The sequence below is a fragment of the Rhamphochromis sp. 'chilingali' genome (genome assembly GCF_963969265.1).
Source record: "Rhamphochromis sp. 'chilingali' genome assembly, chromosome: 5".
Taxonomy (NCBI): domain Eukaryota; kingdom Metazoa; phylum Chordata; class Actinopteri; order Cichliformes; family Cichlidae; genus Rhamphochromis; species Rhamphochromis sp. 'chilingali'.
Genome location: NC_137932.1, coordinates 25930841 through 25944985, shown reverse-complemented (window position 1 = coordinate 25944985; position 14145 = coordinate 25930841). Strand labels below are relative to the sequence as shown.

Sequence of the window (14145 nt, the reverse complement as noted above, 5' to 3'; positions counted from 1 at the left end):
GTGGTGGCGCTAGAGGAACTGTCAGAGGATAACCAACGTTTTTATTGTTCATCCATGATAGTACATATAGCTCTCAAAGTTCTAAATATATGCAACATGGATTCATGGATTTATCCTTTGTGTACATGCATTAACTATCCTTAATGTAATATTAGCTCTTACATGCTCTGACAGACACCGTGAACTAGAAACGTTTACCGTGTAACTCTTGGTGTTATCTAATTGTTCCCTACATTGTTTGTGATATTTCTGTAATTTTTATTTACATTCTGCTGCTATTACACAGGAAGTCAAGCAATACGCAAAACCCCCCTAAAGTTCATTGAGGGGATTAATTTGAACTCAAGTACCGCATACCATCAAAGGTGCGACTTGCACACCTGTGAAATGTACATTTGAGTCAGTTTAGAGGCTTAGAAGTGGATGTAGTTGCCATAAACTTAAACTGCACTGCAAAGAGTTAGTAAATTGAGCTAGCTGAAAACCATGTTGCAGCAACAAAGCTAGTAATATATCCTTTGGATTAGGATTATTTGTCATTGTTTGGTTAGAAAGCATGGATGAACTTTTAGTTATTAGACAGTTAAACAGGACGCCAGTTATAAACTTTCTCTTGCGTGATGCATTTACATATGTTAGTCTATATTATGGTGCAAATTTGCACCAACATGAACTGGTAGTGGTCAGTTTACGTGAGTTAAACTGTCAAATCTGATGTTGTTTCAGGGCAGCTGGAGCTATACAGTTCAAATTCACTTTTACACAGAGACGAGAAAAAAAAGTTAAGAGCTTGGAGTAAATGAAGTTGTCATAGACTTTCCTTTGCAAAAAAAAAAAAAAAAAGGTGAACAGTCAGCAGTGTTAATGTTTGTCTAAAAACAAGTAAACCCTAGGACACAGCAATTTGTCCACGCTAGCACGTAAGCTAATATTATGTAGAGAAAAAAAAAAACGGAATTCTGATTGACATCAACAAAAAATGTATATAATTTATATGTAAGTGCTTATTACACTGGGCACAGGAAAACAAATACTTTGGAAATCTGCCAGAAATATTTGCTTAAAACTAAAAATTATATGGTTTATTAGTCAAACTGAAAACTGATGTGGTTTTGCCCAAATGTAAGCCGCCATGCAGTTCTATTCTGAAAAGCCAGAAATGAATCAAACAGAACGTTCAGTTCGTCATTCTGCTCAGCAATGCAAGTAAATAACTGTAATTTGGCATTTTAAAGAACAAATTATTTGCATTTTTTTGGTTAAAAAAAATGCATGGATAACAATAATTAACAATAACAATAAGCATCCCAATGCAACGGTATTCATGTTTGATGTGAACACACCATAAAACTGGTGAGCGGGCCCTGTAAATCTCTTCCTGCTGAGAGGCTCGGGACACATTTTTCATTGTGTTAGAAACTGGAAAAAAAAAAACAGAACAAAAGAAGCTTTTTGTTTTTAGTTTCATTTATATGGCGTTATACTTGTAAATGAATTCTGTGGAGTCAAATGATCTTCCATTAAAGTCGTAGGTAGTAAGACCAAATCTTACCTTTCTCAGGATTAATCTTACTCGCACGGATCATGTCACAGATCAAACCGATACTTAAACTTCCCAAATGCTGTCGTCTTATTGATGTAAACACTGTTCGCTGTTTTTGTCTCAAATCAATGCATCTACTGATGGTTATTGCTGCTTGTGTGGGGAGGGAAGCCTCCCCCAATGACTGTAATGTGGACTTTTCTTATTTAAAGTCTTAAAATATTATGTGTTTGTTTCACAATCAGTAGTTGAAAATACAAAACTGTGCTGAATAAAACTCCATCTTCTTCATTTTGAAAGCATTTTCTCTGAGGTGGAAAAGAGGAGGCGAGAGGTGAGTGAAACATGGAATGCTTTTATTCATCTGTTAGAGATCAGCGTTAGAAAAATGACAGTGGACAAAGGCAGTGCTTCCCCAGGAATGATTGCAATGTGTGGCGAGAAACAGATCGCAGCAAATCCACAAGACTTTCTTTGCATGTTATGGAGGAAAATATCTCGAGGTCATCACTTGGTTAAAACAAACACTGAGGTCTTAATGACGGCAAAGCTCAGAGCGCGTCCCCTTTACACTCAGCATTAACACGTGTACTGGCACATTATATACAAATGCCAAGCTTGGTGAAGTTGATCTTTGTATTTGGTACAGATTTTACTGAAGAAATTTGAGGTTTTCTGACCTGCTTCAAACACGGCTGGAATCCTTACAAATGAAAATTCCTGGACCAGTCTGATTTTCCATGTTGATGTTTTTTAAAGCTATTATTTGGCAAAATGAATCATGAAGATTGTACGGTCTCCAAGATAGTCCTGCTGCAGTTCCCCCCACACTGATGATGGGCCTTTTCCCCAGCAAAACATTTTGTGTCTATCAACAATGGCCGCAGTCCACTCGGCTCCTGGTTCAGTGCGATGGCTTAGTAAATGGAACCGAGCTAGGTCAACATGTCTGCTGTGGAAGAGGCCCACACACCAAGCTCGCAGTGGGTCCAAAATTGTAATCTGACCCTCTGATCAGTTTGGTTGGCATTTCTAGTCTTTCTCTGGCTCCAGTAGGCAAGACTGTACGCAGCTTTTAACAGGAAATGTCCCAAAAGGACTCACTTAACTATTGATAGCAGTCGTTCTAACCTAATTAGTACCCAAATGGTATGATTTCATCAATTGTTGATGTTGACGTGTGATATATGGTTTTTGATGACCTTATATTGTTGCATGTCTCAGATACAAATTGGGCCTCGTTTGTTTACGATGTGGGAATTAAATTCCCCTTTTCAGTGATCGTGCTCAGAGCCCAATGCCAAAAACCTGAGTCAGCCTCTTTTGTGATAATTCAGGTTTTGTATAGCCAGCTAAAGCAGCTAAAACAAAAGCCTGGCTATGCAGAGCATGCTTATATTAAACCCCTCTGCTACATGCAGTTGTTTATATAATCTACTTCTGAGATTAATAAAGTAATGTTTAAATCAAGTTTTAGGTTCTTTTTAAATTTAGCTGGTGGTAAGTGAGCCGTCTTCATCAACTATCAGATCCATCCTGGCTATGCTGTTATCGCTGTCTGTAAAGGGGTTCGGCTACTTTGCAACAAGACAGATGTTCATGCTTTCAGACAATCTCAGCCACATTTTTCTTGTGCAGAGCATCAAAGGGGGAACAGAAAGCTTGGGAACAAACAGGCTCGGGGGAATAACGCAGTGCGACGTCACCACAGATTGTCTGTCATTGTTGTTTTTTTTTCTTCTAAGTAATGACAAAAGAGGCCTGTTTTTTCCTTCTTAGCTGAGTTTGTGTGATTTATTGCTTGACGATCTCATGTGCCCAAGCCGATGAAGTAGAAACTGTTCTTTGAAAAATAAACTTTTACATTCCAGTAGGAATAACACTGCTGTCTGCACATACCGCCCTATAGAAAATATTCAGTGTTATATGAATGTTCCAGTTTGAGGCCAAGTACCAGTGCATCATAGAGTTCGTGCTCGAAAGCTTCTCACACAGCAGGGAAATGTCCAGTCTGACAGAATATCTTAACAACTGATTCCAAACCATATTGTTTTGTGCTACCTTGGGATTCGCTGCACTTGCAAATTACTAAACAAATCAAATTCAAAGTGTTGAAGCATGGCTGAGTTATTCGGGTCTCTTTTTGCGGCGCTGATCTGTTCTGAAAAACACCACGAACACGTGGAGTCGTATCTCAGCACTCAGCAGTTGCATAATTAATTCACATTTTCTGCTCGGCTCCTTAAACAGAAATTAATCATGGATGGGGCTCCGCTAATGAGGAAAAAAACCAAAAACAAGGTTTCATGTCCGGAGCCACGTTTGGTCTCAAAAGGTTTTTGGACCCTTTACTAATTTAAATCACATACGATGAGAAGAAACAAAAGAATCACGACATGAAAAAATCAACAAGGTCTCAAGTTACATTCAGCTGGAAAAACAGGAGGTAATTAAAAAAAAAAAGTATTTGTAAATATTGGATTTAATTCGGTGGAATAATCGGACACCCATGCATGCAGCCTCGTGGTGAGAGCTTGCAGCTCCTTGTGCGAGTTTCTCTTTTTCACCCTCCAATAACCGCATGAAGACGACATAAACAGCAGCTTTTAAGTCGGAGCGGGATCACCAGCTAGCTGTTAAGACGGAAGCGACACACCTGTGAGATTTCAGTGTAATCATCAGGATCATCAGGAATGCATAATTACAGAGGAATTAAACTTGTTCTGGGGAGGCAGCTTTGAATAAACAAACAGAAAGTCCTACCTTTCAGCATTTAAACCCTGTTAAAGTAGTATTAAGGCCTCATAGTTAGACTTGCACACATGTTACAGAAATGTTGGAAAACAACCGGATGTGATCATTTAGCATGATTTTTCGTTTCTGCATAGGGTTCAATGCAAAACTTCCCCGCCCTGCCCCCACTGAGGAACCAAAAGCCAGTGAGAACGAAAACTCATCAAATGGAGGAAAAACAAAAGGACAGTTGAGAAAAACAAAACGCCGTTCACGTCGAACGCCCTGGAGTCAGAACCTGTGCAGCGCGCCCGCACTCCATCTGTGTCAGGTAGCTGGTGCATTCGTCCCTTTGTTTGCAGCGCGAAGCCCCGCCTCCGGGCCCCGTCACTTGAACATGCTCTGCAGCATGGCTGTGGCGTAGGTGGGCCGCGCCTGCCGGCTCTCGATGGCGCTGCGGAGGTACTGGATCCCGCCGCAGCGTTCCCAGATCTCCTCGAACTGCCGGGGGAGGATCTCGGCGCCCCGCTTCCTCGAGAGGCCCGTCTCCTCTAGGCTCAGCTCGCACATCTCCATGTCGTCCTTTCCTGTGAGAAGAAACGAGTCAGAAAAGAAAAAAAAGACGTGAAACGCAGTGATGAGGAACTCAAACAAGGCCAACTGCACTGTCAACAAAAATGCTTGCAGAATAGTTTCACACTGGAAAACCACCACGAGTCTGTGGCAATAGTTCACATCTCTCATTTGGAAGTTTTACTTAACTGAGAGAACCAAGTGCAGATGCCTGTTGTATAAAGAAATGTATTTCTCTCTGGATAGCAAAGTCATTTTAGCCATTTTTCTTCTTTCAATGCATTCATTTAATTATTTACTATTTTAGATCCTCTCCGATTCTAAGTTTGCTCAAAGTTTAATACAAAGTTAAAGAATAAATTAGTTAAAGTGTAAAGCTGCTATTAGTCTCAAATAGGAAAACAATGGGAGAGATGTCTATGAGAGTTATAAACCCTTTAAAGAAAAATATAAAAGTTGTGTTAATAATAAATGCCACAAAATAAATGTAAAGCTAAATGTGATTGCATATTTACACAAATCAGTTTGATATTTAACAAAAATATCAAACTTAAATAAAATGTTGAATGCTAACATCTTGAACACATTTCTTTGTTGTGCATATTGTTATATAATGCTAAACTAACGTTCGTAAGGTTAGCAGCCTTAACAGCCTTTGTTTAAAAAATGTAAGAATTTTTAACTTCCTCTGAAATATTTTGTTACGACACGAGAATAATGTTGATAATAATGTTCTGATACAGTATATATATATTTTTTTACCATGTTAATAGCTCAAATGTATGTACTTAGCATGTTAGCATGCTAAAATACTAAATGTATAAATGTTGTTAAACTGCACCATAAACTAAAAAAGTTTTTTATCTCTAAAATGGGGAGAAATTATGGTGGTAAAATTAGACATTATTGTGAAACATGTTGACAACTGACAAAAAACCCAGAGCTGCTGCTAGCATATCTAAAATGTTAGCTAAAAATAACGTCATCTTAAATAGAGATTATGTAAATGGGGTTTAAATGTGAACAAAGGGAAAAAAACACAATACAAAGTTTTTCTAAATATTTCACCAATAATCTTTTTTTATAGATGTGGTTGCTATCTACTTTTACATTAGAGGCTTAAACACAGCCAAAGTTTCAAATAATGAGTTAAAAGTAGCTAAAAGTAATTTTGCTTCATTTTCAACAGGAACAGCAGACAAACATCGTGACTGCCGCAAAGTACGAGCAGTACAACTGACAAGCTCCTGGTGCTGCCGGCAGGCTTCCAGAAGCTGGCCAATTAGATGTTTGGGGGTCTTTAAAGGAAGGGCCCCTCAAGGAGACAAACGCTAATACAGAGCATATTTATACTCAATTTCAGCTCTTTTAGCAGACCAAATGTTCCCAGTTAGTGCAAATACACCTCTGTAATACTAAAAAACTATACAGCAGTACAACACTGAAAATTAAAAACCAACAACCAAAATTTTATGGGCAGAAACATGAATTGCGTGTTTAGGTTAACTAAACCCTCTTAAGATATACTGAAGGGCATCCTAAAAGGCCAATATTTGATCATTCAAGTCTTTTGACCTGTCAGTCAAGCAAAGCTGTTCTACTAGAGTCCCAGAATGAAAATGGCCCTGAATGATACTGCCTCTTAATATCTGAAATCACAGAGTGTTTAAGGCCCACTTTAACAGTCTGAATTAAATCTGTAGCCCTAGAAGCATTCAATGCCTTTATTCCACCAAACATATTCAATGCTTGCAATTTACATTCAGTGTGTATCTACAGCTGTTAAGGCAATAACAAGTTGCAGCAGTGTGCTCTCTGAGTGTCATATGAGGCAGTTACTCACCCACATACTGACGCCGTCTGAACACAGCGGCTGCAAAACAGCAGCTATTTCCCTACGACATGAGCTTTCTGAGACCGACGACCTCACAGTGTTCAAATCACACATCCTGCACAGCCGTGACTCGCTTTCATAAAGCCTCAAACCCACAGACGAGTGCAGCCCTCAGAGCCAAATTAAAGTTGAGAAATATGCTGCTAGGAGTTGTGATGTTTGAACTCATCAGCACACATATGCTCAGACAGGTGGGTGAACAAAACAAACGCTTCGTTTTTTCCTTCTTTACTGTTGTTGTACTCGTCATTTGGTACAATCTGCGATTTTACAGCTTGTTCTGACACAAACACTCACTCAGGCGCTTTCATTTAATTTGGCAAATTGTGGGAGGATGCAGCAGCATCTGTGGATATCTGTTATATTATGTTATCAATAGAATACAAATATTACACTTTGCTCTGACAAATGTTGGAGTTTCAAACCTTTTTTCTTTAATGCAACTGGAAAAAGATTCCAGATTGTTTTTCTTTGAAGTGCTCTGTATAGAGGACAATTAAAGAAATCCCAGGCACACTTTAACAATTCAAAGTAAATGTTTATCCCCAGTTAAACATTTACTTTCATAAAATCTCTTTTAGACACGGGAATTAAAGAGCAGCATATCAGGTCAATCAAGGGATTACATTTAAGTAAAAACTGAATGTTATCGACAAGGTAAACTGTTGGAATGAGGGAAATTTCTGAGGAAAAAAAAAGGAAGGCATTTATGAAAGGCACATATTCAGGAGGCTTGCAGCTGGATAGCGTAGTGGTAAGACTGCACGGCTTTGGAATGGGATTCGCAAGTGCGATTCCCACCTGGGGGCGCCTGTATCCAGTAAGGGTCCTAGGCTAGACCCTCTCTACAGACAAATATGAAATATGATAAATATGAAGTGAGGTGTTGAGGAAAATTGACGGCGAAACAAGTAGTGTTGCAACATTTGGAGTATTTAAAAGTAGAAAGGGAGGCAGCGCCTTCAGTTTTCAGGCCCCTCCTCTATGGAGCTTCCCATTTGGATTCAGGAGACACTCTACTTTTGAGATTAGGTTTAAACCTTTCCCTTTTGCTAAAGCATATAGTCATGGCTGGATCAGCTGACCCTGAATCCTCTCTTAGTAACTCTGGATAGGTGTAGGCTGCTGGGGGATTCCCATGATGCACTGGGTGTTTCTTCTTCACTCCCTATGTGTTAATCGACCTCTTTGCATTAAATCATTCTTGTTATTAATCTCTTAATCCTGTTAAAAGGGAGTTTTTCCTTCCCACTGTCACCAAAGTGCTTGCTTATAGGGAGTCATATGATTGTTGGGTTTTTCTCTGTATGTATTATTGTAGGGTCTACCTTATAATATAAAGCGCCTTGAGGCGACTGTTGTTGTGATTTGGCGCTGTATAAATTAAATTAAATTGAATTGAACTGAATAAAGTCATGTAGAATGAAAACTGCAGCGTATCGCTCTAATGTTCTGATAAAAGCTGACGCGTGATTTCTGGCATTCTCGAAGGAGAGCTCGTCAAATCGCGGTTGATGATTCGTTGCACGGGCCTCCTAAAAATAAAAGCCTCTGCGTCTCTACGGAGAACGACCTGACGGTGCATTATGACTCGAATATAATCAATCTGCTGCACTCGCACAAAGTCAAAGTCTTGAACATTGATTAACAGCGAAGTGCTGCTTCTGATTTCATTTCTTTCTGTGGCTGTCGCAGAATCAACTCATCGATTTTCCTCTCCACCTCCACCCTTTCTTCTCGTTTTTTCTTCTACTCTTTAACTGCTTGTTTCCTTATGCCTGTCACTCACTCTGTCATACTGTGATGCAGCCCAATGGGTGGTGTAACTGTGTTTAACTTGGTGCATATATATGTTGTTTCATTTAGTCTGTAGATGGATAGACTCTCAAAGAACAGAATAACCCGGCCACTGTCGACTAACATATGTGTGCAGAAATGTTTCCAACACAGGTGAATGTATAACGTAAGGTAAAGACAGAGATTTATTTCCATGCTCAGTCTTTGCCTCCCTCAGATATCTGGGTTGTACTGACCTGCCACCAGTAGGATTGGGTGTTTATCGGGATGCAGCTCCATCTGCCTGGCGATCCAGGGTCCGTCGAAGTGCGCGTACCACCAGCCCTTCTTCTTGTTCTGGGGGTCCTTGTACTGGTCGCTCGGCCGGATGAACGGGATGCGGAAGTAGCGCTGCTGCCGGTTCATCGCCACCTCGTACTGCCGGGCCGGTATAGGTGGGGCTGGGTTCTGCTGGGCTGTTGATTGGATGCAGAGGGAAATATATTAAAAAAAAGTTAGGAGTCTTTCATAAATCAGAGACCATGTTTACATGCAGTAGCCTGGGAAGTGGTTATGGTAAATGTAGCTTATCCTGTTTCCTGTTTATCAACCTGTGCATTAACTTATGAAGCAGAGTAAAGACAGAGTTCTTTGCAGACTAAAGATAGACAAAAACATGTTGTTGTTGTTGTTTTTTAAAAAAAATAGTTTTCTACTTGGAGACGAGGGTAAGAATTTCAACAAACCACACTAAGGCTCAGAGGATGTTTAAAACTTTAGTTTTTTGCTTAATGACATGAAAGAAAAGGCTGGAGTTGTTTTTATCTGAACTTACTAATTCCAATGTTTACAGCTCGTTTTAGTGTTTTAGCTAAAAGCTGCTCGGCCTCGTTAATTATGCAAGAGACACAATAGTGAGTTGCAGTGAGCATACAGACATTAACAACAGCTGCCTGAGCACAAATTACACCTGACATTCTCAAACTGGACAGTTTAAAGGAATATTTTTGCATTTTACTCAGTAGCACTCCAAACAGCAGCGACCGTTTAGATTAGCATAAAAACTGGAAAAGAGAGGCTGATCCTGGTAAATAATATCTACCTTCAACCTCTGTGAATTCAGTAGATACAGTTTTACATACATTTAATCTGACAAACTTTAAGGTGTTTTTTTCTTGAGTAATTTTTTTTTTTTTCTTGAGTAATTTTTTCACATTTTTAATTGAAAATAAAAAGAATGTATTCATCACAGTTACTTATTGTCAGCAGATTAGAGCAGGGGTGGGGGAACTCCAGGTCTCATGGGCCGGTGTCCTGCAGGTTTTATTTATTTATTTATTTTTTCCCGATATTTTTATTAAAGTTTTTGCATCGACTTTTACAAAAAACAAATTGAACAATATGCCGTTTTCTTTTTAAAGAACATAAAGCAATATAAGACATACACTCCCACCTCATAACTTTAAGGTGTTTTAAAGGCACATCTAATTAAAGCCGTAGGGGTGTCATTGGTAGCTTCGTAACCTTCAAGTTTGTCCTTTTTTCTACTAGAAGATCTGGTTACAGGATGCAGCTTCGTGTTTACCAGCTGACATGAAAGTCTTTTAAGGCAAACTTGCATATACCAAATCTGCAATTAAAGTACATTAAAATGCAAGTGATTAAAAAAAAGCTTGACCTGTGTTGAGTTTAAATGATCTTGTTCTTGACATCAACACAGCACTGTAAGTCAGAGGCTGCTTGACCTTGCGTCAGTATTCCCCTAAACATACTTAGAAAACAGGAAATACTTTGTATCAATAGGTAACTTCACATCTGAGCAGACAAGTATCACATGTGGAGTTCCCCGAGGTTCCATCTTGGGACCCCTTCTGTTTAACATTTACATGCTCCCACTGGCACAGATAATAAAGAACAACAAAATAAACTACCACAGCTATGCAGATGACACAAATATATATCACAATGTCACCAGGAGACCGAGGCCCTGTACAGGCTCTTGGTAAATGCATTGAGGAAATTAATGACTGGTTGTGCCACAATTTTCTCCAGCTAAACAAAAACAAAACTGAAGTAATAGTCTTTGGATCCAAAGAAAAACGATTACAGGTCACCAGAGAACTTCAATCTATACACCTAAAAACCACAAACCAGGCGAGAAATTTGGGTGTAGTGATGGATGCAGACCTAACTTAGAAAAACACATTAAGACAATAACAAAATCAGCTTACTATCACCTCAAGAATATTTCAAGGATAAAAGATCTGATGTCTTGGACCTAGAAAAACTAGTCCATGCATTCATCTTTAGTAGGCTTGATTACTGTAACAGCCTCTTTACAGGTCTACCTAAAAAAAAAAATCAGTCAGACAACTACAGCTCATTCAGAACTCTGCTGCTCGAGTCCTCACTAAGACCAAAAAAGTGGACCACATCAGTCCAGCTCTGAGGTCTTTACACTGGCTGCCTGTCCGTCAGAGGATAGACTGATAGTTCTGATGCTGGCCTATAAAGCTCTGAATGGTTTAGGACCAAAATACTAGGGGTGCAACGATATTCGTATCGATATTGAACCGTTCGATACAGTGCTTTCGGTTCGGTACGCATATGTATCGAACAATACAACATTTGTAATTTATTTTATCAATTTTCCTTCTGACGATGCTGTCTGTGTGGGGCGCTCAGTGAATCTGTGTTCGACTACTCCGCCTAGGCTGCACTGTCGAGCGCAGATCCACTGAGCGCTCCACACAGACAGCATAGTCAGGAGGAAGAGCGCAGGGCAAGCTAGCGAGACAGAAGTTAAGCTCTCAGCAACATGGACCTCCCCCACCCTCATTCAGATCTGGCGTTTGGAATTATTTTGGTTTTCATGTGACGTATGACCCTGAAGGTAAGCGAGTCATGGACTAAAGTAAAACAGTATGTTGGATGTGCCATGCAATGCTCAATTACATTGGTGTGAACTAGTGTGTTAGCGCAGTTAGCTCGTTAACGTGTTGGCCGTCTAGCCCCATGCACGGAGCGATCGGCGGTAGCTCGTTAACGGAGATTTGCCGTGTTGTGGCGTTAAGGTCATTTCAACGAGATTAACCTGAAAGCACTAGTGGGAACACAACGAATATGACTGCACATTTACGCCGACATCATCCTAGTGCAAAGACAAAAACAACAAGCATGCTACTAACTTTAGCCGAGTCATTTAGACAGCTGTTAGCACATGATTCTCCTTATGCTGCTGAGAATATAGCCCAGAAGAAGCTGATAGTATAGCTTTTATTTTGGAAAGAGCCATTTCTCTGTAATAAACTCTCTTTTCCAAAGATGAGTGATTCCTCAATCAGATACAGGGCTTGCAATATCGCTAGCCCGACGTCCCGGAGCTAGCGATGTTTTCAGTCGGGCTACCAAAATCTATCTCTTCCCTACCCGTCGGGCTATTGTAGAAAAAATATATGTCAATGCTTTTGCATTCTTTCAGAAATGTAGCTGGGTAATTATGTCATTGGCATCGGTGAGCCACTGTCAATATGTGACATATTGAAGTCCCGTTTGAATTTGCACTTGTTTTTTTGCTTTCACTTTGCAATCGTGCGAACTGTGTATAGAGAGCGACAGTACTGATTGGTGAGTGATGATAATTTGTGCACCAATTCCTCTGACATCGTCTTATTAATAGTTAGCTTACTATGCAAACATGACAAGTGAAATCTCCTGCAGCAAGCTTAAACATGTGAGAGGTTGATCTCGCAGAGAATCGCTGAGCTTATGTGAGTGTGTGTAAAAGCAGCAGGAGAAGTTATGACAAATCAGACTATAAGGCAAAAAGAAAGTGCAGCTTTATGGTTTCATGGACAAAATAATTTCTGTGGCTGCGATATGATGAGCTAAATAACCAGGGCTGCACATAAGTGGTCCGCAGGTGCGCATTCGCTGTCAAAATAAAAAACACGCACAAGGGTTAGGGTTAAATTTAAAAACTGTACTTTTGAGTTAAAATATATATTTATAATTTTAATAAACAACAAATTAAAAAGGCATGAACATTTTTTTTGTATCGAAAAAATATCGAACCGTGACACCAAAGTATCGAACCGAACCGAACCGTGAATTTTGTGTATCGTTGCACCCCTACAAAATACATCAATGACCTCCTGACCCAGTATGAACCTTCCAGATCCCTCAGGTCATCTGGATCTGGTCTTTTATCAGTTCCCAGAGTCAGAACCAGACACGGAGAAGCTGCATTCAGCTTTTATGCTCCATATATGTGGAACAAACTCCCAGAAAGCCTCAGATCAGCTGAAACACTCAGTTTATTTAAATCCAGGTTGAAGACTCACCCACCCAGCTGCATTTGAATAAAGCACCAAATCCACACTTTTAAGCTTAAATTTCAAAACTTACATTTAACTACTGATTTTATCTACTGTTCTGATTGTATCTACTGTTTTTTTTTATCAATTTTAAATCATGCTTTTTATTTGTTTTTTAATGTCTCTGTAAAGCACTTTGAATCACCTTGTTGTTGAATTGTGCTATATAAATACACTTGCCTTGCCTAAACGATGGGAATCTCAACACAGGAAGTTCAGAAAAAAAGTTAAATCTCTTTTTCCAGCGGTCATCTCCATCAGTGCACTGAGTCATCTTTGAAATGCATGTAAAGTCTGACAGGCCTGCACACTTTTTGGATGAAACAAATCCAAAAGCTTTGTCTGCTGTTTGTGAGGACAGCAACCAGCATAAACTCAGGACGGGCTCATATCTGATTGTTGCTTTTGGCTCTCATGCTTAAATCTTACCCTGCGCTTGTCTACGATTCACATGGACTCCTGACCACGAACCTTCTACTGAAATGCTGCTTTATATCTACAGCTGTTAATACACAGGTCAAGGCTCAGGAACAGGACTAAACACAGAATCTCAATCAGCACAACCTGGTCAAATGTTTGATCTCCTTTTCATATTTCCCATTAACCCACAGCATGTAAACATGAAGCCCCGTCTGCTGTACTCCCATTAGGTCTGAACAAAGAGCCCGTTCCCTGGTCTCCATGTCTAAGTGCAGTCAGTGAGTCCTGCTGTTAGAGCTGAGGAGGAAGAGGAGGAGGGTTAGAGATCACAGCAGAGCTGGTGGAAGAGCAAAGAAATCAGCGAGACGTGAAGCAGATGCCAGATGTTTACGAAGGGGTTTGTACACTCGTGAGAAACATTTAAAAAACAATTTGCATCTTTCTAAAAAGTGGAGTGTAAAGTAATACTCTACAGAGATTGAAGAAGCTTCTCTACGTGATAAAGGACATTTAATCTGCAGAAAATCACATTTCAGAAAGAAACTCACAAAATAAAATCTAGTTTTCGATTCATGTCAGCTCGTGTTGATATAAATTGCCTTTTTGTTCCATTTCTCAAGCTGACAAATGGAAGAAAAAGGCAACGTGTTATTTTAAACCTGGTTTCAAACATCTTTAGGTCTGTTTGGTTTTGGTTTTTTGCAGCGTTTCAAAAAAAAGTGAGAAAACCATCTTCTACAAAGCAACGCTTTGTTTAGCCGTCACCTACAAACCACCTCAGAAACCAAGAAAACAAACTTCACCTCCAGGCGTCAGCAAACTTCAAAAGA

At 39.7% G+C, this 14145-nt stretch overlaps 1 protein-coding gene across 9 annotated transcripts in view; it reads right to left on the bottom strand.

Annotated features, from left to right (window-relative positions):
• Nucleotides 1-1881: 1881 nt before the first annotated feature.
• LOC308396545 (unconventional myosin-VI) overlaps nucleotides 1882-14145 on the bottom strand; it is a 159072-nt gene continuing 146808 nt past the window's right edge. For all 9 annotated transcript variants that reach the window (XM_080881937.1, XM_080881934.1, XM_080881930.1 and 6 more), the window contains 2 exons: nucleotides 8777-8995; nucleotides 1882-4863 (listed from right to left, as the gene is read on the bottom strand). In XM_080881937.1, coding sequence (XP_080738063.1) covers nucleotides 4664-4863; nucleotides 8777-8995 — 419 coding nt within the window. In that variant the 3' untranslated portion in view covers nucleotides 1882-4663. The remainder of the gene's footprint in view (nucleotides 4864-8776; nucleotides 8996-14145) is intronic.